At 46.4% G+C, this 27694-nt stretch overlaps 1 protein-coding gene across 3 annotated transcripts; it reads left to right on the top strand.

Annotated features, from left to right (window-relative positions):
- LOC106602853 (F-box only protein 40) lies at positions 1 to 26564 on the top strand. Of its 3 annotated transcripts, XM_045716821.1 has the most exons (10): positions 1 to 735; positions 984 to 2007; positions 21015 to 21056; positions 21421 to 22072; positions 22173 to 22711; positions 22945 to 23127; positions 23714 to 23955; positions 24135 to 24266; positions 24449 to 24797; positions 24966 to 26564. In XM_045716821.1, the coding sequence occupies exons 3-10, from the start codon at positions 21054 to 21056 to the stop codon at positions 25185 to 25187; spliced, it is 2322 nt and encodes a 773-aa protein (XP_045572777.1). In that variant the 5' UTR covers positions 1 to 735; positions 984 to 2007; positions 21015 to 21053; the 3' UTR covers positions 25188 to 26564. The 3 variants fall into 3 exon arrangements, with proteins under 3 accessions (XP_045572777.1, XP_045572778.1, XP_014051263.1); XM_014195788.2 differs by lacking the exons at positions 1 to 735; positions 984 to 2007 and adding an exon at positions 20542 to 20871; XM_045716822.1 differs by lacking the exon at positions 21015 to 21056 and having other exon boundaries at positions 2 to 2007.
- The last annotated feature ends 1130 nt before the right edge of the window (positions 26565 to 27694 follow it).

Here is a 27694-nt window from a genome sequence, read left to right as displayed (position 1 = left end):
GTGAGAAGCTTGTGGAAATCTACCCAAAATGTTTGACCCAAGTTAAACAATGTAAAGGCACATTAAACCTCTACATTGCCACTATCTGTTTCTCTTCTGTAAGAGAAGCCAGTGTTTTTCCTCTTTTGTTTCTGAGTAACATGGTCACGCGGCCAAAGACGAAGAGCCTCTGAGAATGACCACAGTCTTTGGTCATCCTGTTCTTTTCCTCTCTTTCAAGGGCACAGCGGTATGGAGATATGAACAGAACAAAGGCTAGCTTGAGCAGCAGCGACAATTCAATCAGCAGAAAGAAGTAACTAAACTGATGTTGTCACTTGCTTGGTACGCTATGTTCCCACCATAATCTCACACACCTGCTAAACTGCCACGTAGACAGAGGTTGTATTTTCCTATAAAGGTTGAGACCCAACTCTTGCTTGTTGGGCTCTTAATGCTTCACTGTTGAGTGGATTGGTAACCAGCTCCAGATTTGCAAATCTTATAAACTTTTTTTTTTAAGAATCTGCAGTCTCTCTTCATTTTGATTAGAATTTCCACAACATTTCTTGGCGACGAGGATGGGATGGTTAACTCCGCTTGCTGATCTTTCCCGGGGACACAGAGGTTAACTGCACAGGGGCTACATTAGGCGTGGCTCAGGGAGCCCACACTCCACTCAATGGTCCTGCCTGGGACCCAGCATGGAGTGTCAGTCTGCGGATACACCATTCCGAACAGACAAAATAACTTAAGGTTGAGACTGATTTTCATTCAAACATCATGGAAAATCCTGTTCTGGCAACAGGTTGTGCAAATTAAGTATTTTTTGAAGCAAAGACACCCCTAGTTAGAAACGTTGTTGTAATAGAGTTATTCCTGATAGGGGAAGTCCTAGAATCCCAATTTCTTTTAGAGTTATCCCATATTTAATTTTAAGAAAGGAAGACGTTCCTAACTAAATACTGTTTTGTATTGTGTGTTTGTTTTTGTTTGTCTCTAAGTGTATGTGTATAGATGGAGTTTCACAATGGGAGCCAAGAGCAGCAGGGGGGAACCGTCTGCCCGACCTGCTGACCGGACTGGTGAATGTAATGGTGGATAAGTGGGGCAGGGACATTCTGGTAGCAGACTTTCCCTTGAAAGGCACATTAAGTTAAGTTTTGTTAGCAGAATGTAGAAAGAAGTTACAGGACTTTGAAGAAACCAAGAAAGGCAAGGCAAGTAGAATAGACTGAGATGATTTTAGGAAGTGGGAAAGAGAAGCAGAGAAGGACAGACAATTTTTTTAAGGAATAATGGTGAATGATAAGAAAAGAAGGAGAAACAATGACTTTGCACTTCCCTATTATACCCCTGTATCCACTGCACCAGAACACGCCCTGGTTGTCCAACAGCAGCCCACTCAGCCACCTCCCCCGCCGCAGATCTACCCCCAACAAGACCTGATGCGACTGCAGGACCGTCAGACCCCTCAGAGGCAGCCCCAGAGCAGTAGGAACCCATTCTACACACTGCCTACAGTGTATCCCGTTTCACTGGAGGGGCTACAGGCATAAATTGGAGAACTGTTTCCGCAAACACAGTGGCATCAGACCAACAACAGACAGTCATTGAACACTGTAAACACGTTAAGAGGCAGCAACTGTCTCAAGAAGATAAGACGAAACAGAGAATGGAAAAGGAGGAATGCACAGCTGGCATTCTCAAGGACAGGGCCAGCAGCGGCAGGCTCAGGGAGGACCTCAAAACGATGGACAGAGAGGAAAAGGAAGAGGAGGAGGGGAGACAGTGCTGATGGACGGGCTGCAACCACTGGGTAGGAACTTTGCCTGCTATAAATGTGGAAAGAGTGGACATTTTGCAATAGACTGCAAGAACGGATCAGGTGGGGCAGGGCGAGGGGGAGGTAACTGGAGAACAGGACCGCCACCGAAAACGACCCTTTACAACCCGCACATAGACTGACGCGAGGTCGAGACAATTGACACCCTTGTGAGGAGCCAATGATTCATCTCTTCGTCATTGGTGAGTTAATTGAATTTCTAGTAGATACTGGCGCTGCAATGTCTGTCATAAATTCTGTATGACTGTAACGGTTGCCTTTAGAGAGAGCGGACCAAAACGCAGCGGAGTTAGTGTTCGTCATATTTAATTGAGAAAACGGACACTATACAATACAATAAACAGACAACCAAAACAGTCCTGTCACGTTAAACACAGTAACACGAACAGAAACAATTACCCACAAAACCCCAACAGAAAAACATGCACTTATGTGTGACTCCCAATCAACAGCAACGAACTTCAGCTGTGCCTGATTTGGAAGCCACACACGGCCCAAAACAAAGAAATACAAACACATAGAAACAGAACATAGAACGCCCACCCAATGTAACACCCTGGCCTAACCAAAATAAAGAACAAAAAACCCCTCTCTATGGCCAGGGCGTTACAATGACGTCAACTTTTTAACCTTTGTCCAATCCTCCCATGTCAAATGATTCAGTCAACACTGTGGGGGCCTCGAGAGTAATTATGAAAGAATTATTCACAATGCCCCTGCCGGTTAAAATTGATCACCACAATGTATTGCCTCTGCATGTTGCCCTACAAATTTGGCAGGAAGAGATCTTCTCTGTAAATTGGGAATTAATATTATTTTATCCAAATATGTGATTGGTATTATGAATGGCACATACAGGACATTGATGGATCACATTGTGACCCAATTGAAGAGATTTTCTTAACGGCCTGTAGCTGTTGGATAAAGAAACGTAGTTTTATGCCACAAACAGACCTACATTGCACTGTCCATTTCTCACCATTGACGAGAGATTTACTTTGAGAGATTTACACTTTGATATATATATTATGAACAAAATTGGCTGAAATAAATTGCACCCCAAGAAAGTTTACTATGCAGTGATACTCATGTAACCGATGTGAAATGGCTACCTAGTTTGCGGTGTGCGAGCTAATAGCGTTTCAATCGGTGACGTCACTGTTCAAGATCTTAGACTAGTTAACGATGCACTTTATGCAAGAGCTCCTGTTGTACCAAACCCTGTTACAGTACTATCTGCCGAGCCAGCGTTGGCTAAATGGCTTTCAGTTGTTGATTTGGCTAATGCTTTCTTTAGCCTTCCCATCGCTTCAGAATCACAGTTCTAGTTCGAGTTTACATTATACGGAATCGGACCACCTGCAGGGTTTCATAACCCCCCGCTGGGAGTATGTTAATACAGTATATCGATGACCTGTTATTGTGTTCTGAAACCCAACAAGCATGTGAAGTCGATAACCAGAGCTCTGTTAATGTTTCTTGCTGAAAATGGCCACAAAGTTTCTAAGAAAAAAGCTGCAGCTTGTGTCTCAATCCGTTAAGTATCTAGAACATGATATAACACCAAATGGTGTATAGTACGTGTGGCTGCAATTCTTTCTGTACCACAGCCAGTTACAAAACAACATATGTTAACACTCACAGGAATGGCAGGCTATTGTATAACCTGGCTGCCTGACTATGCTGAGGTTGTACAGCCACTCTCTGACCACAATTTAATTTAAGTTAATCAAATTTGATTTCAAATAAGCCTGGAATTGGTTAACTGATTGATCTAAGAGTTGACTGCTGTTAAGAAATGTAGATACTGTTAAAGAACTAAACAAATGAATGACAAGATACAGTGGACTCAGGGGGACTCAAGGCGAACTATTAGTGGTTTATGCAGTAACTACAGTATAGCTGCCACTACCTTAGAGAGTGCTACATCACCACCACGTCTGTCAGCCCAAGTTGCAGAATTGTTTGCTCTCACTAGAGCATGCATTTTGGCTTTTGAATTTAATTTAATCAAATTTGATTTAAAATAGGCCTGGAATTGGTTAACCTTTCTGGACCCGGGGGCAGTATTGGGTAGTTTGGATGAGTGAGGTGCCCAAATTAAACTCCCTACTACTCGGGCTCAGAATGTAGGATATGCATATTATTAGTAGATTTGGATAGAAAACACACTGAAGTTTCTAAAACGGTTTGAATGATGTCTGTGAGTATAACAGAACTCATATGGCAGGCAAAAACCTGAGAAAAAATCCAACCAGGAGGTGGATTGAAGTTTCTCAAGACTGGGCCTATTCAGTATACAGTGACTTAGGGTTCAATTTGCACTTCCTAAGGCTTCCACTAGATGTCAACAGTCTTAAGAACGTGTTTCAGGCTTTTGCAGTCAACAGACAGCGAACAAGACCTCCTGGAGTCTGATGACTGAGAGAATGACATGGCCTCAATTACGCGCATTCACGTGAGGTGTAGCTGTGTTCCATAATGTTTTTCAAGACATTGGAATCGTCCGGTTGGAATATTATTGAAATTTTACGTTAAAAAGGCTTTACAACGTTTGACATGTTTCAACGAACGTAAATATAACTTTTTGTCGTGAAATTTTCGGCGCGCTTCCTACATTTGGAGTAGCTTACTGAACGCGCAAACAACAAGGAGGTATTTTGACATTAATGATGGACTTTATTGAACAAAACAACATTTATTGTGGACCTGAGATTCCGGTAGGCAAGTTGAGAACAAGTTCTCATTTACAATTGCGACCTGGCCAAGATAAAGCAAAGCAGTTCGACAACATACAACAACACAGAGTTACACATGGAGTAAAACAAACATACAGTCAATAATACAGTAGAAAAATAAGTCTATATACAGTGTGAGCAAATGAGGTGAGATAAGGGAGGTAAAGGCAAAAAAAGGCCAGGGTGGCAAAGTAAATACAATATAGCAAGTAAAACTCTGGAATGGTAGATTTGTAGTAGAAGAAAGTGCAAAGTAGAAATATAAATAATGGGGTGCAAAGGAGCAAAATGAATAAAATAAATAAATACAGTAGGGGAAGAGGTAGTTGTTTGGGCTAAAGTAAAGATGGGCTATGTACAGGTGCAGTGATCTGTGAGCTGCTCTGACAGCTGGTGCTTAAAGCTAGTGAGGGAGATAAGTGTTTCCAGTTTCAGAGATTTTTTTAGTTCGTTCCAGTCATTGGCAGCAGAGAACTGGAAGGAGAGACGGCCAAAGGAGGAATTGGCATTGGGGGTGACCAGAGAGATATACCTGCTGGAGCGCGTGCTACAGGTGGGTGCTGCTATGGTGACCAGTGAGCGGAGATAAGGGGGACTTTACCTAGCAGGGTCTTGTAGATGACCTGGAGCCAGTGGGTTTGGTGACGATTATGAAGCTAAGGCCAGCCAACGAGAGCGTACAGGTCGCAGTGGTGGGTAGTATATCGGGCTTTGGTGACAAACCGGATGGCACTGTGATAGACTGCATCCAGTTTGTTGAGTAGGGTATTGGAGAACCATCCAGAGTAGTGATGCTGGACAGGCGGGCAGGTGCAGGCAGCGATCGGTTGAAGAGCATGCATTTAGTTTTACTTGTATTTAGGAGCAGTTGGATGCCACGGAAGGAGAGTTGTATGGTATTGAAGCTCGTCTGGAGGGTTGTTAACACAGTGTCCAAAGAAGGGCCAGAAGTATACAGAATGGTGTCGTCTGCGTAGAGGTGGATCAGAGAATCACCAGCAGCGAGAGCAACATCATTGATGTATACAGAGAAAAGAGTCGGCCCGAGAATTGAACCCTATGGCACCTCCATAGAGACTGCCAGAGGTCCGGACAACAGGCCCTCGGATTTGACACACTGAACTCTATCAGAGAAGTAGTTGGTGAACCAGGCGATGCAATCGTTTGAGAAACCAAGGCTATTGAGTCTGCCGATGAGGATGTGGTGATTGACAGAGTCGAAAGCTTTGGCCAGGTCAATGAATACGGCAGCACAGTATTGTTTCTTATCGATGGCGGTTACGATATCGTTTAGGACCTTGAGCGTGGCTGAGCTGCACCCATGACCAGCTCTGAAACCAGATTGCATAGCAGAGAAGGTGCGGTGGGATTCGAAATGGTCGGTAATCTGTTTGTTGACTTGGCTTTCGAAGACCTTGGAAAGGCAGGGTAGGATGGATGTAGGTCTGTAGCAATTTGGGTCAAGAGTGTCCCCTCCTTTGAAGAGGGGTATGACAGCAGCTGCTTTCCAATCTATGGGAATCTCAGACGACACGAGAGGTTGAACAGGCTAGTAATAGGGGTTACAATAATTTCGGCAGATAATTTAAGAAAGAAAGGGTCCAGATTGTCTAGCCCGACTGATTTGTAGGGGTCCAGATTTTTCAGCTCTTTCAGAACATCAGCTGAATGGATTTGGGAGAAGGAGAAATGGGGAAGGCTTGGGTGAGTAGCTGTGGGGGGTGCAGTGCTGTTGACTGCAGTAGGGGTAGCCAGGCGGAAAGCATGGCCAGCCGTAGAAAAATGCTTATTGAAATTCTCAATTATAGTGGGTTTATCGGTGGTGACAGAGTTTCCTATCCTCAGTGCAGTGAGCAGTTGTGAGGAGGTGTTCTTATTCTCCATGGACTTTACAATGTCCCATAACTTTTTTGAATTTGTGTTGCAGGAAGCAAATTTCTGCTTGAAAAAGCTAGCCTTGGCTTTTCTAACTGCCTGTGTATATTGGTTTCTAACTTCCCTGAAAAGTTGCATATCACGGGGGCTGTTCGATGCTAATGCAGAACGCCACAGGATGTTTTTGTGTTGGTTAAGGGCAGTCAGGTCTGTGGAGAACCAAGGGCTATATCTGTTCCTGGTTCTAAATGTTTTGAATGGGGCATGCTTATTTAAGATGGTGAGGAAGGCATTTAAAAAAAATAACCAGGCATCCTCTACTGACGGGATGAGGTCAATATCCTTCCAGGATACCAGGGCCAGGTCGAATAGAAAGGCTTGCTCGCTGAAATGTTTTAGGGAGCGTTTGACAGTGATGAGTGGAGGTCGTTTGACCGCTGACCCATTACGGATGCAGGCAATGAGGCAGTGATCGCTTAGATCTTGGTTGAAAACAGCAGAGGTGTATTTAGAGGGTAAGTTGGTTAGGATGATATCTATGAGGGTGCCAGTGTTTACGGCTTTGGGGTGGTACCTGGTGGGTTCATTGATAATTTGTGTGAGATTGAGGGCATCAAGCTTGGATTGTAGGATGGCTGGGGTGTTAAGCATGTCCCAGTTTAGGTCACCTAGTAGCACGAGCTCTGAAGATAGATGGGGGGCAATCAGTTCACATATGGTGTCCAGAGCACAGCTCGGGGCCGAGGGTGGTCTATAGCAGGCGGCAACGGTAAGAGACTTGTTTTTAGAGATGGATTTTTAAAAGTAGAAGTTCAAATTGTTTGGGAACAGACCTGGATAGTAGGACAGAACTCTGCAGGCTATCTCTGCAATAGATTGCAACACCGCCTCCTTTGGCCGTTCTATCTTGTCTGAAAACGTTGTAGTTAGGGATGAAGATTTCAGAGTTTTTGGTGGACTTCCTAAGCCAGGATTCAGACACGGCTAGGACATCCGGGTTGGCAGAGTGTGCTAAAGCAGTGAATAAAACAAACTTAGGGAGGAGGCTTCTAATGTTAACATGCATGAAACCAAGACCATTACGATTACAGAAGTCATCAAAAGAGAGCACCTGGGGAGTAGGAGTGGAGCTAGGCACTGCAGGGCCTGGATTCACCTCAACATCACCAGAGGAACATAGAAGGATGAGGATAAGGGTACGGCTAAAAGCTATAAGAATTGGTCGTCTGTGACGTCCGGAATAGAGAGAAAAAGGAGCATGTTCCTGGGGGCGATAAAATAGCTTCAAGGTATAATGTACAGACAAAGGTATGGTAGGATGTGAATACAGTGGAGGTAAAACTAGGCATTTAGTGATGATGAGAGAGATATTGTCTCTAGAAACATCGTTGAAACCAGAAGATGTCATAGCATGTGTGGGTGGAGGAACTGAGAGGTTGGATAAGGTGTAATGAGCAGGGCTAGAGGCTCTACAGTGAAATAAGCCAATAAACACTAACCAGAACAGCAATGGACAAGGCATATTGACATTAAGGAGAGGCATGCTTAGCCGAGTGATCAAAGGGTCCAGTGAGAATTAGATAGCTAGCTGAGCCATAGGTAGCAAGCTGGTAGAAGATGGAGGGATGTCTGTTTTTAGCCACCTCGTGTGTTTCTGTCTGTAGATTAGTGGGGTTCCGTGTGGTAGGGTGGACCGGTCCAATTGGCAAAATAGTTATAGTTATAGTGGCCCAAGAAAGTTGTCCGATAGACCTATTCAGAGAGCAGCCGATAAGATAGCTAACGAATTAGCGGGCCGCACATGGGCGTTCAGGTTACGTCGCGACGGAGGGGCCAGTTGGATAACTCCCTCGGGCAGATAACGTGGGTGGTCCAGTCGTGAAGGCCCGATGGGGCTCCGCATCGGCAGTAAAAATGGGTCCGCATAGGTGGTTGTAGCCCAGGAGTGGCTGAAGGAACTCTTCAGCTGGCTAGCTCCGGAATAATTTATGTTAGCTCCAGGACCGACGTTTGCCAATAGTCACTCAGGTAGCAGCTAGCTCGCTGCAAGATCCAGGTGTAAATGTCCAGAGCCTGCGGTAGAAAACCGGGGATATGGAGAGAGAATAGGTCCGGTATGCTCTGGTCTGAGTCGCGCTGTACAAAAACTGCCGATAGCTTTTCGAGCTAATGGCTAGCTGAGGACCGCTAATCGTGGCTAGCTGATGACCGCTAACCGTGGCTAGCTGAACTCCAACGTTAGCCAGTGAAATGGCTAACCTCTGGCTAGCTTCTGTTGTGGATTTCAGATTTGAGGTAAATAATACTTTTTTTTTTATTGGTGAGGCGGGTTGCAGGAGAGTGTTTTGAGGTTGAGTTTTTAGAAAATAATATGTAAAAAGATATGCGAAGAAAATATGTAAATATATATACACAGGACACGACAGGAGGAGAACAAAGAACGTCTGAACTGCTACGCCATCTTGGATAAAAGATCATCAAAGGTAAGTGAATATTTATAATGCTATTTATGATTTTAGATGACTCCAAAATTGCGCGTATCTGTATTGTCTGTATTTTTCTGAGCGCCGTACTCAGATTATTGCAAAGTGTGCTTTCCCCCGTGAATCGTTTTTGAAATCTATCACAGCGGTTGCATTCAGGAGATGTTTATCTATAATTCTTTGAATAACAGTTTAATATTTTATCAACGTTTATGATGAGTATTTTTGTAAATTGTTCTGCTGATTCACCGGCAGTTTTGGAGGAAAAATATTTTCTGAACATCACCCACCAATGTAAAATGCTGTTTTTGGATATAAATATGAACTTTATCGAACAAAACATACATGTATTGTGTAACATTGAGTCCTAGGAGTGTCATCTGATGAAGATCGTCAAAGGTTAGTGCTTAATTTTAGCTGAATTTCTGGTTTTTGTGACCCCTCTCCTGCTTGGAAAATGGCTGTGTGGTTTTTCTTGTGTTGTCCCTGTCCTAACATAATCTAACGTTATGCTTTCGCCGTAAAGCCTTTTTGAAATCGGACAACGTGGTTCGATTAAGGAGAAGTGTATCTTTAAAATGGTGTAAAATAGTCGTATGTTTGAAAAATTTGAATTATGAGGTTTTTACTGTTTAGAATTTTTGCCCTGCTATTTCACTGGCTGTGTCCCGCAGGTGGGACAGTAGAGTCCCACCTAGCCCATACTAGTTAACTGATTGATCTAAGAGTTGACAACTGTTAAGAAATGTAGATACTGTTGAAGAACTAAACAAATAAGGAGGGGTACCCCATGGACGCACACAATAACAGAATGATGGTGAATGAATGATTGCATAATGATGAACTGTTTGAACTGTTTGAACTGTTTAACTCATTTTTCTTAAGGACAGGTCAAATACCCGTCAAGTATACCGCTGGAATGGTAAGTTACTAACAATGCTCTGAAGTCTATTTTCCCCAGAGTTAAAGCAGCTTTGCCTGAACCAAAGGGAGGACAGCTCCACAAACTTCAACTAGGAGATTGGGTGGTCATCAAGCACCTCCACAGAAAGACTTGCCAACAACAGCACTGGACTGGTCCATTCCAGGTGCTCCTGACAATCCAGACAGAAGGTTGCAGAGAGGTTCACGCCAGCCATTACAGCTGTTGTATGGGGCCTGGGTGAAGTGGCCACAATGCAACTGAAGTATACAGCACCTGCATAGTCCCACGATGGGACGTAAATAACAGCCGTTCCAGCTCGAGCCAACGGCAGGCTCCGGACGGGAGTCCAGCAAACAATTCCCGCCCTATTGTTTAACATGTTAGGGCTAGAGGGCAGTATTGACACGGCTGGATAAAAAACGTACCCGATTTAATCTGGTTACTACTCCTGCCCAGTAACTAGAATATGCATATAATTATTGGCTTTGGATAGAAAACACTCCAAAGTTTCTAAAACTGTTTGAATGGTGTCTGTGAGTATAACAGAACTCAAATGGCAGGTCAAAACCTGAGAAGATTCTGTACAGGAAGTACCCTGTCTGACCATTTCTTGGCCTTCTTTGCCATCTCTATCCAAAACAAAGGATCTCTGCTATTACGTGACACTTCCTACGGCTCACATGGGCTCTCAGAAGGCGGCAAAAAGCTGAATCGTGGCTTTGCAGGCTCTGGCTGAAAAAAAGTAGCGCGTTTGGGTAGTGGCTGGTTACAGTACTGTGAGACTCAGGCGCGTGCCCGCGTCGACAGAATGCTTTGTTTTCTTTCCTCTGTTTACCGAAACGCAGATTCCCGGTCGGAATATTATCGCTTTTTTACGAGAAAAATGGCATAAAAATGGATTTTAAACAGCGGTTGACATGCTTCGAAGTACGGTAATGGAATATTTAGACATTTTTTGTCACGAATTGCGCCATGCTCGTGACCCTGATTTACCACTTCGGATAGTGTCTGGAACGCACGAACAAAACACCGCTATTTGGATATAACGATGGATTATTTTGGACCAAACCAACATTTGTTATTGAAGTAGCAGTCCTGGGAGTGCATTCTGACGAAGACAACAAAGGTAATCAAACTTTTGTAATAGTAAATCTGACTTTGGTCAGGGCTAAACTTGGTGGGTGTCTAAATGGCTAGCCGTGATGGCTGGGCTATCTACTGAGAATATTGCAAAATGTGCTTTCACCGAAAAGCTATTTTAAAATCGGACACCTCAATTGCACAAAGGAGTTCTGTATCTATAATTCTTTAAATAATTGTTATGTTTTTTGTGAACGTTTATCGTGAGTAATTTAGTAAATTCACCGGAGGTGAATGCTAGTTCTGAACGTCACATGCTAATGTAAAAAGCTGGTTTTTGATATAAATATGAACTTGATTGAACAAAACATGCATGTATTGTATAACATAATGTCCTAGGTGTGTCATCTGATGAAGATCATCAAAGGTTTGTGCTGCATTTAGCTGTCTTCTGGGTTTTTGTGACATTATATGCTAGCTTGAAAAATGGGTGTCTGATTATTTCTGGCTTGGTACTCTGCTGACATAATCTAATGTTTTGCTTTCGTTGTAAAGCCTTTTTGAAATCGGACAGTATGGTTAGATTAACGAGAGTCTTATCTTTAAAATGGTGTAAAATAGTAATATGTTTGAAAAATTGAAGTTTTTGCATTTTTGAGGAATTTGAATAACGCGCCACGGGATTACACTGGCTGTTGAGTAGGTGGGACGAAATCGTCCCACTGGCCCTAGAGAAGTTAAGGGTTCAAGCAAAATACCAGCCTTAGTAAAGTTGAACATTTATTTTGAAGCCTTTAACTCTACAGCTACAGCACTCACCAGTTTTCTCCCCAGAAGGCCATAGGTCATCCCTGTAGACTGCCCAAAACTAGTGCCTTACATCTGTAGACTTATCATATAGTTATCAACTTAGGATAGTGCCTAAGCAACACCCCGCTAATTAGGAAAGCCCTAGATATGACATTAGACAATGCCATGATAGGGTCATGTTGCCAAAACCATGGACGTAGATAGAATACAGTCCAATTAGATGATTAAGGTGGCATAACTATATTTTGTTTTGTTTATGCTTTCATTCATTTTGTTTCATTTTCTTTGGCACGTAGAAAGTGATTGAGCCATAAACAACTCCCCCATACAACCATCAGTTAGTGATCCAACGCCGCTCATTTGGGAGGAAATGTAATGATATATTTCATGAGTGTGTGTGCGTTGTTAACATCGCAAACGTCCCACCTAGCCCATAGAGGTTAAACTAGATGATAGGACCACTGTGGACAATTTTCAGCAAGTTGCAACCATGAAATAGAGTTATAAACAGTTTTCTATAAACAAGGTATATATATATAAGAGATCTCGGGCGACATCGGATCCACTCGGAAATGTGGGCTTCAGGGATTTACGGGATTTCTCCGAGGTGAGGTGGAAATCGAGGACGAGCATCGGCGACAGGGAACAGACTCCCTCTCCCTCCTACATTCCCGTAGCCACCTATCGATCCGGATGGTCAAGGCTATGAGGGGGTCGAGGTCCAGGAGGCGGATAGTACAGTTTTCAGATAATTTATTATTAACACGGTGCAGGCAAAGGGCAGGTCGAGGACAGGCAGAGGTTTGTGATCAGGTCAGAGTCAGCAGATACAGGTACTGGACGGCAGGCAGGCTAGGCTACTACTGAATAACGAGGCTACTATATTCAGCATTTATTTTGTAGTATTTTGGTAAGACAGTTGTGTGTATGTTTGCAGTCAAATAGGCTGTTTGTAACAGGTTAATAACCTTATCTATCTTGTAGCCCATATTTATTAGCAAAACAGCCTTGCTTTAGTGTGAAGGGCTCTGTCCATTGTGCTCTAACAGCAGAGTGGAGATAGGTTGACGCGAAATATGTAGCCTACCTGTCACTTCAAAAGCACTCAATGATCTCTGAGTCTCGGCATTTGAACATTGTGTTTATTGTGGTATAGCGTGATGTAAGCAGAATTCAATATCATTCCAATGCAAGAACCCCCCAAAATGTTGACCCCTCGCCAATTTCACTGCCCCCTTAGTCACTTTATCCTGGCGCCGGGTGTCAGTTCCACTCCATGGAGCAGCACACCCATGACAGACCTGCAGGTAGACCGCCAGCCAGGAACGGGGCATACTGATTGAGCAGCCGAAGCCGACATTGAGGCATGGCACCTTTTCATTGGGGGAGAGCAGCGCATGCTCCTCCTCTTTGCACAGGTGGAAGAGGGCACCACACAGCAGGTGTCAGGGGATGAGCACACAGGACACAGAGATATCCACAGGGCCTTTCAGGGCCAGCTGAAACAGCTGTCACAGTCGCGTGACGGCGGGGCGGGAAGGACGAACCTTTGGGGAGGGTGAGACACAGGGAGAGAGGGAGGGAGAGGGAGGGAATGAGAGATAGAGAGAGGGAAAAAGGTAAGAGAGTAACTTCCTCTTTTATGATTGTCTTTATTTGGTTTCAATAGCTATTGATTTTAGTTAATTTTGAGTTAAAATTCATTTCATGTGAATATCCTGGAAAATACACTCTGGCTAGAAGCCCTGACAGTCCTGTGACTTCACTGAATAGTTCTAATTAACACCTCCAATACAGAACCTACAGTAAATCAACCCTGGTCCTGGAGAGCCGTGGTGTGTGCAGGTTTTTGTCCCAAACCAACACTACACACCTGATTCAAATAATCAACTAATCATCAAGACCTTGCTTAGCTTAATCTGGTGTGTTAGTGCTAGGCTAGGACAGAACCCTGCACATGCTGCAACCAGGGTTGGAGCATTGTCTTGCATCAGATAGTGTGTCGAACCGAGTGATGAACGTCGCATAGGAGTGAACACCATCTGAACGTAAGACAACGGGGTTGGGGTCAATTCCATTTAGATTCAGTCACTTCAGGATGTAAACTGAAATTCCAATTCCATTGTGTTTCAGTGCTTTTCTCAGACATTTGTTTTTATTGGAACTTCCATTTACTTCCTAAATTGGCTGATTTGAAATGCAATTGACTGCAACCCTCCAGAACCAGGAGTTCAGAACAGTGTACTTACTAATCTGACAGTGTTGGGTTAGTTGCAGTTAGTCACCTAGTCAGGGTTAGTTGCAGTTAGTCACCTAGTCAGTCACAAAGTCAGTCAAACAGACATTCGGTTAGTCAGTCTGTCAACCTTGCATGGGTTACAGTCCTGAATTTTGTTACAACATTTACCAGGGCAGTGATAAATATAGCTAGGTTGCATTCTGGTCTGCAGGGTGAAGGGGGTCTCTCTCTGGAGCAGTGGAGTCAGGTTACACAGTGATACAGACAGAAGGAAACCACAAAACACTGCAGAGATTTCATTGGTGTTTCAAAGCATTATAGATCCAACATGGATGTCATGTTGTCAATCAGCTCATTGTGTCTGTAATGGTCAGTGTCAGTGTGTCTTCTGAAGGTGAAAACTGTCATGGTGGAAGGCAGGCAAGGCTTCGTGGGTTGGGCAGAGTTGTCTGACATATTGCTTACACCCATCAAGTTGCTTTCAGCTCTGCAAGGGGCCATCAAGACTTGTCTGATGGGTAGGGCTAGACTATACTCAGAGGCAGTGGCGGCTGGTGGGAGGAGCTATAGGAGGATGGGCTCATTGTAATGGCAATAAATTGAACGGAGTCAAACATGTGGCTTCCATATGATTTATGTGTTTGATACCCTTCCATTTATTCCATTCCAGCCATTACAATGAGCCTGTCCTCCTATAGCTCCTCCCACCAGCCTCCGCTGCTCAGAGGATATGTCTGAGAGTGGGAGGTAAGAGTTGGTATCCAACTGGATCAATCATAGCTTTACTTTTGCATACATTTTTTTGTAAACAGCCACTAGAGGACACTGTGTTGTATGTGGAGGAGTGTTACTCACATAGTTAGATTGCACATCTTTGCACAAGATTGCACATCTTTGTATCTGTCCCATTAAGGCATATGTGAGGGCATGGGCAGCGCCATTGAGGCCATCTCCATTTTGAAGTAGTCAATTTTCTTCTTCTAACCTACTTGTTTTTATAAGAAACATGAATATTTTGGAAATTCCAAATAGTCAAATTACACACAACACACACACTTTTCACAGTCCCCAGGTCCAGAACAAATTCAAGGAAAGTACAGTATTATAACAGAGCCATGAGTGCATAGAACTCACTTCCATCTCATGTAGCGCAAGTGAACAGCAGACCTGGTTTAAAAAACAAATAAAGCAACACCTCATGGTGAAATAAAGGTGACATAAATAAATAAAAATGGCACAATGCCTCTCCCCCATGTGAGCTACTACGCGCGCACACACACACACACACACACACACACACACACACACACACACACACACACACACACACTACATGTGTGTTTTTAAATCTAATTCATGTTTTTAAATCTATGTAAATTGTAAATTATTTTGTTTGTAATGTCTTTTTCGTTATGTGCCGATCCCAGTAAGACTAGCTGTCACCATCGGCGTCGGCTAATGAGGATCCTAATAAATCTAAATCTAAATCAAATTCTACTACTTCTATGAATTGATAAACAAATTGAAAGGCTGCATACTGCCACCTAGAGTGTGTTGTTTGAACAGGTATAAAGCCAAGATTGGCGATTTACTGACACCTGCAATTATGGAATGTTTGCTCACAAGTATACTCACTGGAGGTATACTCACTGGCTGTTTGCAGCCTGGAGCAGCTGGACCACATGGCCAGCCCCTCTTCTTGAGTGCTCCACTTGCTGCGCGCGGTTCATCTGTATCTTCCGCCTGTGGTTTGTCGTGCTTGTGTTTCGTTAGCGTTACACTACGACTCTGTGTGCATCTTTTAATATATTGGTGGCTCTTGCTGCCCCAAACTGTATTTACCTTACACAACTTCCCGACTGGCTTGTTCTGTGTGTGTTGTGAATTGCTTAACATGCTGTCATGTTAAAGCAATTCACATTAATCAAATCCACAACAAATCCATTACCCGGTTGCTGTTTTGTGTCTGCCTGTTTTTCAAAATGATTGGGTAATTTATCCCTCACCAAGTTCCTATTCCTTCAAGCGGGTCACGACATAAGCTTTCCCAGGGCGTCGGACCCCTGCTCCATGGCCTTGCTGGCTTGGCTGAGTTTATGGCTTCCCTTTGTGACAGGTGTGATGGTGACATCCCCTTGGAGATCCACATACCTTGTGTATGCACTGCCTGGGTTTGAGCCACGCGGAGAGGGCGGTGAAGCGCCCTACTAGATGCCTGTTTTGTGTGGTGTTCTCAGAACGTCTGCACCTGGCGAGATTGGAGGCCATGCGCGAGTAGGTTGGCCAGGATCGGGCTCAGGCTGGGGACGAGCTGCCTTCCTCAGAAGTGGTGCGCCACCGTGCTGTTAGTCTACTGGGCCCAGTACCCCTCCCAGGAGGTGTGGCCGGAGCCACCGCAGGCAGAGCCCATCTGCTGCCTCTCCTGGACGGGGGCAGGAGTCGGACCGCTGGGACCACCTTGAATGGAAGGCGCATGCCCTGTGTCAGGAGGTTGATAGCTTCAATGGCGACGATAGCTGTTACCTGTTGGGCAGTGATAGGCTGTTCCTGAGGGACGATGCTGGCACTGTTCACCACTGGGAGCGGAGCTACCAGGCTGACAGGCCATCAGAAAGCCGGCGGTGGGGCTTCATCGCCCCCAGCAGCTCGAGAGGCTATGAGGGGCCTACTCACTCGGGTAGCCACTGCACTGGACATCAAACTGTTGGACAGTGATGACTCTTCATCTGTCCCCATCTCTGCTGAATTCTGTGAGGCCTTGCAGGAGAGCTGAGCCTCTGCCAGGGGGTGCTTCAGACTCACAGCAGAGACTGGACCATGGAGTTATGTGGCGGGCGCAGAGTCACTCAGCCTCCGGGAGTACCCGACCATGGACACCATGATAGCTGCCATGGTCCTCCCGTACTGGGAGATTATATGGCGGAACCTGCGACTTAAGCCAGGACCCCCCAGTGTCTTTGATGCGGACTTGAAAGCCACATATAGGTCCCTCTGCTCTCTCGGCCGCCTTACCAATGTGGCCATGCTGCTGCAGGCCTACCTGCAGACTCTGTTGCCCCGGCTGCAGGCGGGTACAGAGGAGCTCCTCCAGGAAGCGATGGAGGTGTCTCGCCTGCTTTTCCTGCTCCAGAGGGATGTGGCCCGCTCCAACTGTTGGGCCATGGCGCAGGTGGTTACCTCCCGGCGCCCTCTCTGGCTGGCCCAATCCCTTCTGCCAGCTGCTCTTCAGAGTACATTTGCCACTCTCCCCATCACCCCAGGGCTGACATTTGGCACAGCGGTTAATGACATTCTGGAGCAGACCGATAAGGAAGGATCTTAGTTCATGCCGCATCCTCAGGCCCCGGGTCCAAGACAGGGGGACCGTCGCCACCCACCTGCACCCGAATGATGGTGGGGTCCTTCTCCTGCCTCCTCACCTTGTGCTGAGGAAAGACAGCGGGGAGTGGCACAGCGTGCGGTGGAACAACAACCTGTCAACCGTCACCGCCTTAGGGACGTGCCTGGGGACCCAGGCGCTTGGAGCACCAGAGGAAAGGGGGGCCCGGGCAGGACCCCTGACACACCCTTCCCCGGCCTTGGCTGCTTCTCCTGGTCTCAAAGGGCAAAGTGGGAGGAGTGTGTGGAGTCCCCATGGTTGTTGTCCACAATGCTCGAGGGGTACCGACTCCAATTCTGGTGCAGGCCCCGTCCTTCAGGGGCCTTCGTGTCACCACGGTGGCCGACCCCCAGAAGAAAACCCTGCGCCTGGAGTTTGCCTCACTCCTGGACAAGGGTGAAATCCGTAGGATTGAGAGATCAGAACGTCTAGGTGGGTTCTACTCAAAAAGAGAAGGGTTTCGTCCGATTCTGGGCCTCCGCAACCTCAATAGGTACTTAAAGGTACTGAGGTTCCACATACTGTCCTCAACCCGCGTGTTGCAGGCCGTGTCCAGGGACCAGTGGTTTGTGACGCTTGGCCTGAGGGATGTGTATTTCCATGTTCCTGTTCACCCAGCTCATTGGCAGTACCTCCAATTTGCTTTCGAAGGGAGGGCTCATGAATTTATGGTTCTTCCCTTCAGCCTCTCCTTGGAACCCCGCACTTTCACAAAGTCCATGGGCACTGTCCTGGCACCTCTCACGTCCATGGGGGTTGTTGATCCTCAATTACCTGGACGATTGGCTGATTTGTGCCCCAACCAGGACCCAGGTCCTGTCAGACAGAGACATGCTCCTGACCCACATCGGCAGGCTGGGAATTACTGTAAACGACAAGAAGAGTCGTCTGACGCCCACCCAGAGGGTGGCCTTCATTGGCATGGAACTGGACTCAGTCCTCATGAGAGCATGCCTGCCCACCAGAAGGGTTCAGGCGATCTTGTCTGGCCTCGACCACTTTTGGCAGGGGCGGATGGTATCTGTCCTAACTTACCTGTTGGGCTTGCTGACAGTGGCCTTGTTGTTGATTCACCTAGGCCTGCTCCATCTCTGGCCTCTTCAGCGGTGGCTCAACTCCCACCGGCTGCCCCGGAAGCACCACCATCCCCACCAGCTGCGGGTGACCGCACAGTGCTTCAGGGCATTGTTGAGGTGGCACTGTCACTCCTTTCTCTCATGTGGGGTGGAGATGCTGAGGATGTGCCGTGGGAGCTCGTCAGCACAGACGCCTCCCAGTTTGGCTGGAGGGGTGTGACCAAGGGCATGTCAGCCAGCGGCTGTTGACCACCCCCTTATTGCAGAAGGCACATCAACACACTAGAGCTCCGAACTGTACTGCTGGCCCTGCAGTCTGAGCTTCCACATCTGAAGGGAAGACATGTTCTGGTGAGAATGGACAACACCATAGTAATGGCTTACATCAACCATCAGGGTGGACTGAGGTCGCACCACCGCCATCTTATGGCACGGGAGCTCCTTCTCTGGGCTCAGGGACATCTAGCATCTCTACGTACCTGGCATCCTGAATGTGGCAGTGGATATGCTCTCGAGGGAGGGCCCGCCACCTTGGGACTGGAGCCCACATCCCCAGGTGGTGCAGCACCAGTGGGACAAGTTCGAGAAGGTGCAGGTGGACCTGTTTGCCTCCCTGGACAAATCACACTGCCCCCTGTGGTACTCCATGTCAGAGTCACCAGGGCCTCTAGTCTTGGATGCTCTGGGTCACGATTGGCCAGGGCTGTAGCTTACGCATTCCCCCTGGTCCTGTGCTGGAAAGTACCAGGTTGGTAGAGCATCGTCTGCTTCTGGTGGCCAAATTCTGACCCAGACGACCCTGGTTCAGCCTTCTCCTGTTGCTGTTGTCTGGGACACTTTGGCAACTTTCCCTGAGACCGGACCTGCTGTCTCAGGCTGAGGGAACTCTGTGGCATCCGAGGCCGCACCGCCTCAGTCTGTGTGCTTGGCCACTGAATGTCACCAATGGTCCATGTTAAGATTTTCAGGAGGGTGTAATGAACACCATGTAGATGGCAAGGGCACCGGCTACAACCGCGGCATACCAGTTGCGCTGGCTGTTGTTCTGCTCTTGGTGCACTGGTATTGAGGTTGTGCCCGAGTCATGCGGGGTGCAGTATGTCCTCCAATACCTGCAGTCTCACTTGGATGAGGGCTTGACAGCCTCTACACTGAGAGGGTATTTGGCCACTATATCTGCCTGCCATGTGGGGTGGATGGGCAGGCCAGTGGGGCGCCATCCCTTGGTCTCCAGGTTTATGAAGGAGGTTCGTCGCCTGCGTCCAGCTAGGACCCACTCAATGGTGATCTGGGATCTGAATGTGGTCTTGGCAGCTTTGGCAAAGCCCCATTTCGAACAGTTGGAGTCAGCCTCCCTGAAACACCTCTCTATGAAGGTGGCTTTCTTGGTAGTGTTTGCTTCCATGAAGAGGGTGGGTGAGCTCCATGCTCTTTCGGTAAGTTCTGAGTGCTACCGGATGGACCCCCGGGGGGGGGGGGGTGTATCTCTCCGCCCCAACCCTTCATTCCTCCCAAAGCTTCTGTCAGATAAGCATGTGAACGTCCCTTTTATCCTGTCTGCTTATGACTCCCCGGCATTGACTCCCCGGCACAGTCTGGGCCTCCCTCTGGCATGCTGTGTCCTGTGAGGGCACTGGCTGCCTATGTGGAGTTGACACGGTCAGTGAGAACAACAGACCAGCTCTTTGTCTGCTATGGTGAGAGAGTCCTGGGGGCTGGGCTATCAAAGGACTGTGCCGGGACCCCCCTTCCACATTGACGGCCCCTGCGTCTCGGTTCCACGCTGGGACTTTGCCGCTGGCTGGCCCTCTAGCACCGACTAATCTGGTACGGGTATACCAATATATTGGAGTGATCCAGTATAGTGAAACATAACGAAGGTTACGTATGCAACCACGGTTAAGTGAGCTATTTGGATCACTCCAATCCTCTACGGTGCTAGAGGCACTTCAAAAATGATGTAGAGAACGTGTGTACACGGGAGTAAATCTGTAAATGCTCACCTCGATTGTATCCCTCTGCCGCAGAGTGATACCAATATATTGGAGAGATCCAAGTAGCTCACATAACCATGGTTACATACGTAACCTTCGGTCATTCCTTAAGCCTTAGTCCCACCCAGTTGACTACTTTAAAATGGTGGAAGTCCTCAATGGCAATGTCTATGCAAAAACAGGTTATTTCCAAGTAGGGATCAATATCGCTATGGTTCCTCACAAGTTTCTCCCTATCACTCAGTCGCACTGGTTGGTTGAATAACTGAGTTCTCAACTGACCCAGGGTCAGCCCTTGTCTGGTAACCAGAGCATGTTTTTGAACAAGCTGTGTAGCATTTCTCAGTCAGCACGTTGGCCTATTTATAGCACTAACACATGATCTTCAGAAGGGACAGATACCATGCAGTAGTACTGTAGCGGCACAAGGGAAATGGCTTACTTCAGGTAATGTTGAGACTATGGACAACAAGACAGTTGTGTAACAATTGTTTCTATGGTTTGAAACCTTTAAACTTTTTAGTTTTACATTATATTATAAGGTTAAGTATAAAGTCAAGGTTGCATTCAAAATGTCTTTCTGTTTAAAGGGATTTGAGTTGAACAATGTTGAACTGAAGAATAAGAACATGGTATGTTTTATTTTATTTAAATTGAAGCTTACTTTATGGCATGTTAAAGTAAAAACCACAATACAACCAAATTGAACAACATTTCTCAATGTTTTCATTGAATTGATTTCGTCATTATGTTTTTGTGGGGAATGTGTACTATAGAGCTTCTGTGAAACAGTTGATGCTGTTTCCCTATAAAAATAGTTAACCATGTCTAGCTCACAAGACTTTAGATGCGTGTTTACAATTCATGTTTCGTGTACAAGTGGAGACTATGCCATCCCATGACTTTAATATGTGAGAGGTGAAGTAGTTTTGACTGTGTTCTCTTCCTCTCACACTTTCTTTCATTCTCTCTCTCTTTCCATCCTTCTTCCATCAGAGACGTCATTCCCTTTCCTCTCGTCCACCCCGTCCTGCCGGTCATCGCCACTGTGACAGCTGCTACAGCCGGCGGTGTAAGGCCCCCGTGGTGATCTCCGTGTCTTGTGTGCTCATCCCCTGCCGCCTTTTGTGTGGAGCCCTGTTCCACATGTGCAAAGAGGGGGAGCATGCGCTCCTCTGCCCCAATGAGAAGGTGCCATGCCTCAACGCCGCCTTCGGCTGTCCAATCATCATGCCCCGTTCCTGGCAGGCGGGCCACCTGCAGGTCTGTCCCGCCAGTGTGGTGTGCTGCTCAATGGAGTGGATCCGCTGGCCAGCCGATGAAGCCTACGCAAACACACACCTCGACGTCCACGCACCCACACACACCCTGCATGAGAACCTGCTGAAGGAGCAGAAGGCAGGAGAACAGTTGGACCTGGCCATGGCCCTGGATGATCAGAGACACCTGTACGCCCGTATGAAGATGAAGACTCTCTACCCAGAGATGATAGAGAAGGTGGAGGGAGAGGAAGAGGAGAAGAAAGAAGATAAGAAAAAGGAGAAGACAGAAGACTGGGCCACAGTGCATCTAAGAAATGGGGCCTCCACCCTCTGTACGGGTGCTGATGATGGGTGGAGTGAAGATAGGCCATATCATATCCTATCTGGTAACTGGATTTTCTGGACAAATCCAAAATGTTATTTGAACTTTGTTATAAATTACAATAACTTGTTATTCTTCATTATTACCCTCTCTCTCCACGCCAGGCGTTCCAGAAACAGCAGTGACAGACCTTTCAGACTTTTCTTTGGAGAAGGAGGAGGGAGATGTGGGTGTGGAGGAACCAGGGGGAGACATCAGCTCTGACAGATACAACAGGTATGAGAGGATGTTCAATATGGATAAAGGAGGCTGTAATGTGGACAGCAAAAACAGCCGGGGCAGAGCAGGGAAGGAGTGGAACCATTGGATGGAGTTGGAGCAGCAGTCGTGCAGAGAGAAGAAGGAGAGAAGAGATGCAGAAGGGTTGATGGGCGCTCTGCAAGCTCCAGAAGCTCCAGGGGGACCAAGGGGGACCGAGGCCAACCGTAATGCCACAGGGATTACAGGTATGGCCCCGTGGCAGGACGGGGTCCTGCAGCGCATGGCCAAGGAGGTCACCCCTCAGGAATTCAACATGTACCTGGTGCACCACGGACGCATGCTGCTCACCTTTGGCCAGATGGATGCCTGCACACCACGGGAAAAAGACTTTGTCTATGGAAACATAGAGCCCATCCCTGTTCAGTCACTGTACTCCTTCAAGGTAAGGGTGGAAGGTAGGGTGGAAGGTAGAAGTGAGGCCTGCATAGACTTCACACACAATGTAAAAAATAAGGGCAAGCAGAAACTTGATGCAGTTTTGTTTATTTTTTTCTCTCTAAGGCATATGCATGTTCACGTACACACAGATACAAACACTTACATACACAAATCTCTGTAAAGTAATGTCATGTAGTCATGTTACTGTATGTGTTATCAATCATTGTTCCCCTGCAGGTTCCTGTCAGCTACCGTGAGAAGCAGCGTAGTGTCCACTACTATGACGCATCAGCCCGTGCTGAGAGTACCTGGGCCTGTGTGGATACGTCTGACCTGGGGGCATTAAAGGAGTCCTGGTGGACGGACGAGGCTGACAGCACACTACTGGGATACGCAGAGAGAGAGGTCATGGGGCATCAGGTAAGTTATAGCTATCAGAATAGCACAGCAGGTTAAAATAAGTGCAAGTGCTAGGTGCAATAAAATGCTGAACAAAAAAGAGCATACGTTTCACAGCTATCAGAACAGAAATACAATACGTACATCCATAACACATAAAGATATTATAGCGATGTTAACCCAACACTTGGCTACTTTATCAAGTGGTTTGGATCTGTTGGTGTAACAGCTAAGGTGTTGGGTTGACAAGCTAGTCCCGGGTTCCATCCCCTGTTGGGAGTAACCCCTAATAAACAATTGATGGAGATTTTTTTTAATTTATTTTATTTTACCTTTATTTAACTAGGCAAGTCAGTTAAGAACAAATTCTTATGTTCTTTGACAGCCTAGGAACAGTGGGTTAACTGCCTTGTTCAGGGGCAGAACGACAGATTTGTACCTTGTCATCTCTCGGATTCAAACTTGCAACCTTTCGGTCACTAGTCCAACGCTCTACCCACTAGGCTACGCTGCCGCCCCATTTCTTGCTATCGCTGCCCAGATAAGGTTCTTGGAGCTGTTCTTGAGCGAGCTGAGATGTCTTTCTCTCTGTCTTCCTGGTTCTAAGATCAGTGAGGAGCGTGGACAGGACGGGCTTTATGTGGACATGGGGATGCAGACCCACTCCTTCAAGACGGCACCGTTCAGACGAGACACGACGTTAGCAGACCTGACAAGGGACAGGCCTCTGAAGCTCAGCCTCCAGCTGCATGCGGACAGCACCTCCAGCCGACACAACAAGGCTAGCTCCGCCTTCACCTTCCTCTGTGGACACTCCTTCCAACGAAGGGAATTCCCCAAACACTTCAGGTATCCCAAAAACGTCAGGTACCCCAAACACTTCCAATGCAAAGAGTTCCCCAAACACTTCAGGTACCTGGGCCCCTGTGATGTCATGTAGCCTTGAGTAGTTGCCCTGATATGGCTGTATAGCCTCCATTGTAATGGTTTCCACACAACTAAAATGAAACATTGTTATAATTATTCAGGAACGTGCACACAGACATTCAGACATGTGCTAGTGGCTGGTTTGAGCAGAGGTGTCCCCTGGCCTACCTGGGCTGCACCTACAGCCAGAGAAGGTTAGAGCCTTTCAAACAACCTGCCACGGTCACCTACAAGTAAGAACCATTCAACTAACTACTCACAACTCATGCTCTGATTGTGGAAGAACTAGTGTTTGTATATAGTTCAGTAGTTGTATTTACAGTCATTCAGTACATCCCCTCCAATTGCAAATGTTTTTTGGAGAGGTGTTTTCATTACCATACCCTAATCCTGGCCTCTGACCCTTTACCTACAGCCAGGAACTGAGCATCTTCAACCTCCGACCCACCATCCCAGCTTCTCAAGGGGAGGGACCAGAGCCCCTTAAACCCTCCAAGTCACAGTCTGCTCCAGAACCTGTCCCAACCCCCAGGAGGAGGCGGTTGAGGGGAGAAGGGGACTGCGATTCTCTGAGTGCTTTGCCATCCGAGGTGCTGTGCCACATGGCCAGCTTCCTGGACAGCCTGTCCCTGTCCCAACTAGCCCTTGTGTCCCGCCTCATGAGAGAGGTGTGTTCCTCTCTGCTGCAGGACAGGGGGATGGTGTCCCTCCTCTGGGAAAAGAAGACCTACAAGTCTGGTGTGGCCAAATGGAAGGCCAAAACGGTAAGAGCACCGGAGTTTACAATGACAACAGTCTGTCGAGTAAGTTAAATGCAGTGAAATGGAAACGTAACCCCCTTCTGTGTCTTGTCACATTTCCCATGTTCTCCTCTCTCTCCCTGCCTACCCTCTCCTCTCTTTCCTTTCCTCTCATCTTGTATCGCTCCCCAGGTGTGGGAGTTCAGTCATCTGTTCTCTACAGTAGATTTGTGGCGTTTTATAGACAACGTGCCGTCCATGTCGGAGCACTTGAAGGTTTGTCCCTACTACCAGACCTGGGTACCACCCCAGCCGGTGGCCCTGCCCAGCATGAGTCACCTACAGGGGGGAACACAGGAGCAGGACAACCAGCAGAGACAGAGCCTGGTTGCTCAGTTCATGGGCAACAGATAGCAGGGAGAAATAGTATTCTGATCCTACCTGACAGCCAGTGCTGGCTGGTGGCACTTCAAATCTGAGGATGGCTGACAATAATGGCTGGAATGGAATAAACGGAATGGTTTCCATGTGTTTGATACAATTCCATCAACTCCATTCAAGCCATTATTATGAGCCAGCCTCCCCTCACCCGTCTCCTCTGCTGACAGTCCGCCCTTGAAGCATGAATAGAACAAATAGAACAAACTATGTGCCAGACATTTTCAGTTACAGAGAATTCAGTTAAAAAGTGTGTGTTTATTACTAAAACCTTTATTACTAAAAGGTTACTTGCTATCTCACAGTTGGATTTACCAGAATCTCGAAGCAGCTCGAAGAACTAATCACACACGTCTGTAGGAGACAGACAGGTTGAGTGACGAATGAGGGACCTCCCCTCATATTAAAGAGCCATTTGCTTAATCTCTGATCATTCTCGAGCATGCCGAACTTCCTCACACTCTTGCAAGTAGGGGAATGTGGTGAGATATCTCACTCATAATATCAGAGAACTGGGGTAATGCAAGTAACCTTAAGTTATTTTTCAATTATTAGTTTCAATATCTCACAAAAGCCACAATCTCCAAGGTGAGACAATTGTATTGCCGCTGACCTTATGTATAAAGGCAGGGTTGGATAAGAAGGTAACATGGGCAAACTGTAGGCACGAATGGTGAACTGACAGTGCATCTAGTTCACTCACTCACTTTGCCAACATAAGGGCACCAGTGAAGCAGTCTTAAAGGGGGCTTATTTTCATCATGTCTGAGGCATTTATAGGAGAGTGTGATGTGTTTCACACATAATTGCCCAAGAGGAAGGCAGGTCAGGGCTTAGCGCAATGAATGATACACCCTATGATGGCTTTCGGTGATTGATGTTGGGGGGGGGGTCTAAAAATACATGTAGTCCTGCTTTGTGGCATTTAGTGAAGGCTCTATGTTATACTGATCAAACTACAGGTTTTTGTGAGTGTCGATATGGTTGTACTTGTTTGATAGAGCAATTGGATGTCTTTCAGCGATGTTCCATTGGTGGGTTCATTGCTAAATATACAAGCAAATACATTTTTTCCAGTCTCTGAAAGACTACAACTTGCATTGGGCGGTGCATCATGCTGTAGCCCCCGTCCCTCCCCCAAGGCGGGCTGTTTTAAAAAGGAGATGGACACTTACAACAATCCTTTGGGCAAAACTGAAAGAACTGACCAGATGCAATCAATAAAATTTCAAATAAATGTATTTATAAAGCCCTTTTTACATCAGCCGATGTCACAAAGTGCTATACAGAAACCCAGCCTAAAACCCCAAACAGCAAGCAATGCAGATGTAGAAGTACGGTGGCTCATAACAAGTTAGTAGGCGCCAGTCTAACTAGCTAGCCAACTCCAGCCATGTGCTAACATTTGCTGGTAAACTAAGATTTAAGTGGCTGGTTGTAACATTGTAGCTTGCTATTTAGTAGCTATCCACACCTACAACTAAAAAGAGAAGAGGTTTTACAATCAAGATACAAAAGATCTCCAATTGTTGATCTCTATTAGACTGTCTAGCCAAGCATACCTAACATGGATATTTCAATATTGTTAGCTTGCTGTTAGCTAACTAGCATCACTAAATTGGCAGCAAGATTGATTGCCAGCCTAGACGGGTTGAGAACCAATTAATCAACCATAGACGATTTATATAGTTGAAGTCGGAAGTTTACATAGACCTTAGCCAAATACATTTAAACTCAGTTTTTCACAATTTCTGACATTTAATCCTAGTACAAATTCCCTGTCGTAGGTCAGTTAGGATCATCACTTTATTTTAAGAATGTGAAATGTCAGAATAATAGTAGAGAGAATGATTTATCTCAGATTTTATTTCTTTCATCACATTCCCAGTGGGTCAGAAGTTTCCATACACTCAATTAGTATTTGGTAGTATCGCCTTTACATTGTTTAACTTGGGTAAAACGTTTTGGGTTGCCTTCCACAAGCTTCCCACAATAAGTTGGGTGAATTTTGGCCCATTACTCCTGACAGAGCTGGTGTTACTGAGTCAGGTTTGTAGGCCTCCTTGCTCGCACAGGCTTTTTCAGTTCAGCCCACACATTTTCTATAGGATTGAGGTCAGGGCTTTGTGGTGGCCACTCCAATACCTTGACTTTGTTGTCCTTAAGCCATTTTGCAACAACTTTGGAAGTATGCTTGTGGTCATTGTCCATTTGGAAGACCCATTTGCGACCAAGCTTTAACTTCCTGACTGAGATGTTGCTTCAATAAATCCACATACTTTTCCGCCCTCATGATGCCATCTATTTTGTGAAGTGCACCAGTCCCTCCTGCAGCAAAGCACCCCCACAATATGATGCTGCCACCCCCGTGCTTCACGGTTGGGATGGTGTTCTTCAGCTTGCAAGCCTCCCCCTTTTTCCTCCAAACATAACAATGGTCATTATGGCCAAAAAGTTCTATTTTTGTTTCATCAGACCAGAGG

The sequence above is a fragment of the Salmo salar genome, chromosome ssa04 (genome assembly GCF_905237065.1).
Source record: "Salmo salar chromosome ssa04, Ssal_v3.1, whole genome shotgun sequence".
Lineage (NCBI taxonomy): Eukaryota > Metazoa > Chordata > Actinopteri > Salmoniformes > Salmonidae > Salmo > Salmo salar.
This window is presented reverse-complemented; position numbering and strand designations above follow the sequence as displayed.

Coding starts and splice junctions, on each gene's coding strand:
- LOC106602853 (XM_045716821.1), top strand. Junction 22,712..22,944: donor AGTCACTGTACTCCTTCAAG/GTAAGGGTGGAA, acceptor GTTCCCCTGCAG/GTTCCTGTCAGCTACCGTGA. Junction 23,956..24,134: donor GAATTCCCCAAACACTTCAG/GTATCCCAAAAA, acceptor ATAATTATTCAG/GAACGTGCACACAGACATTC.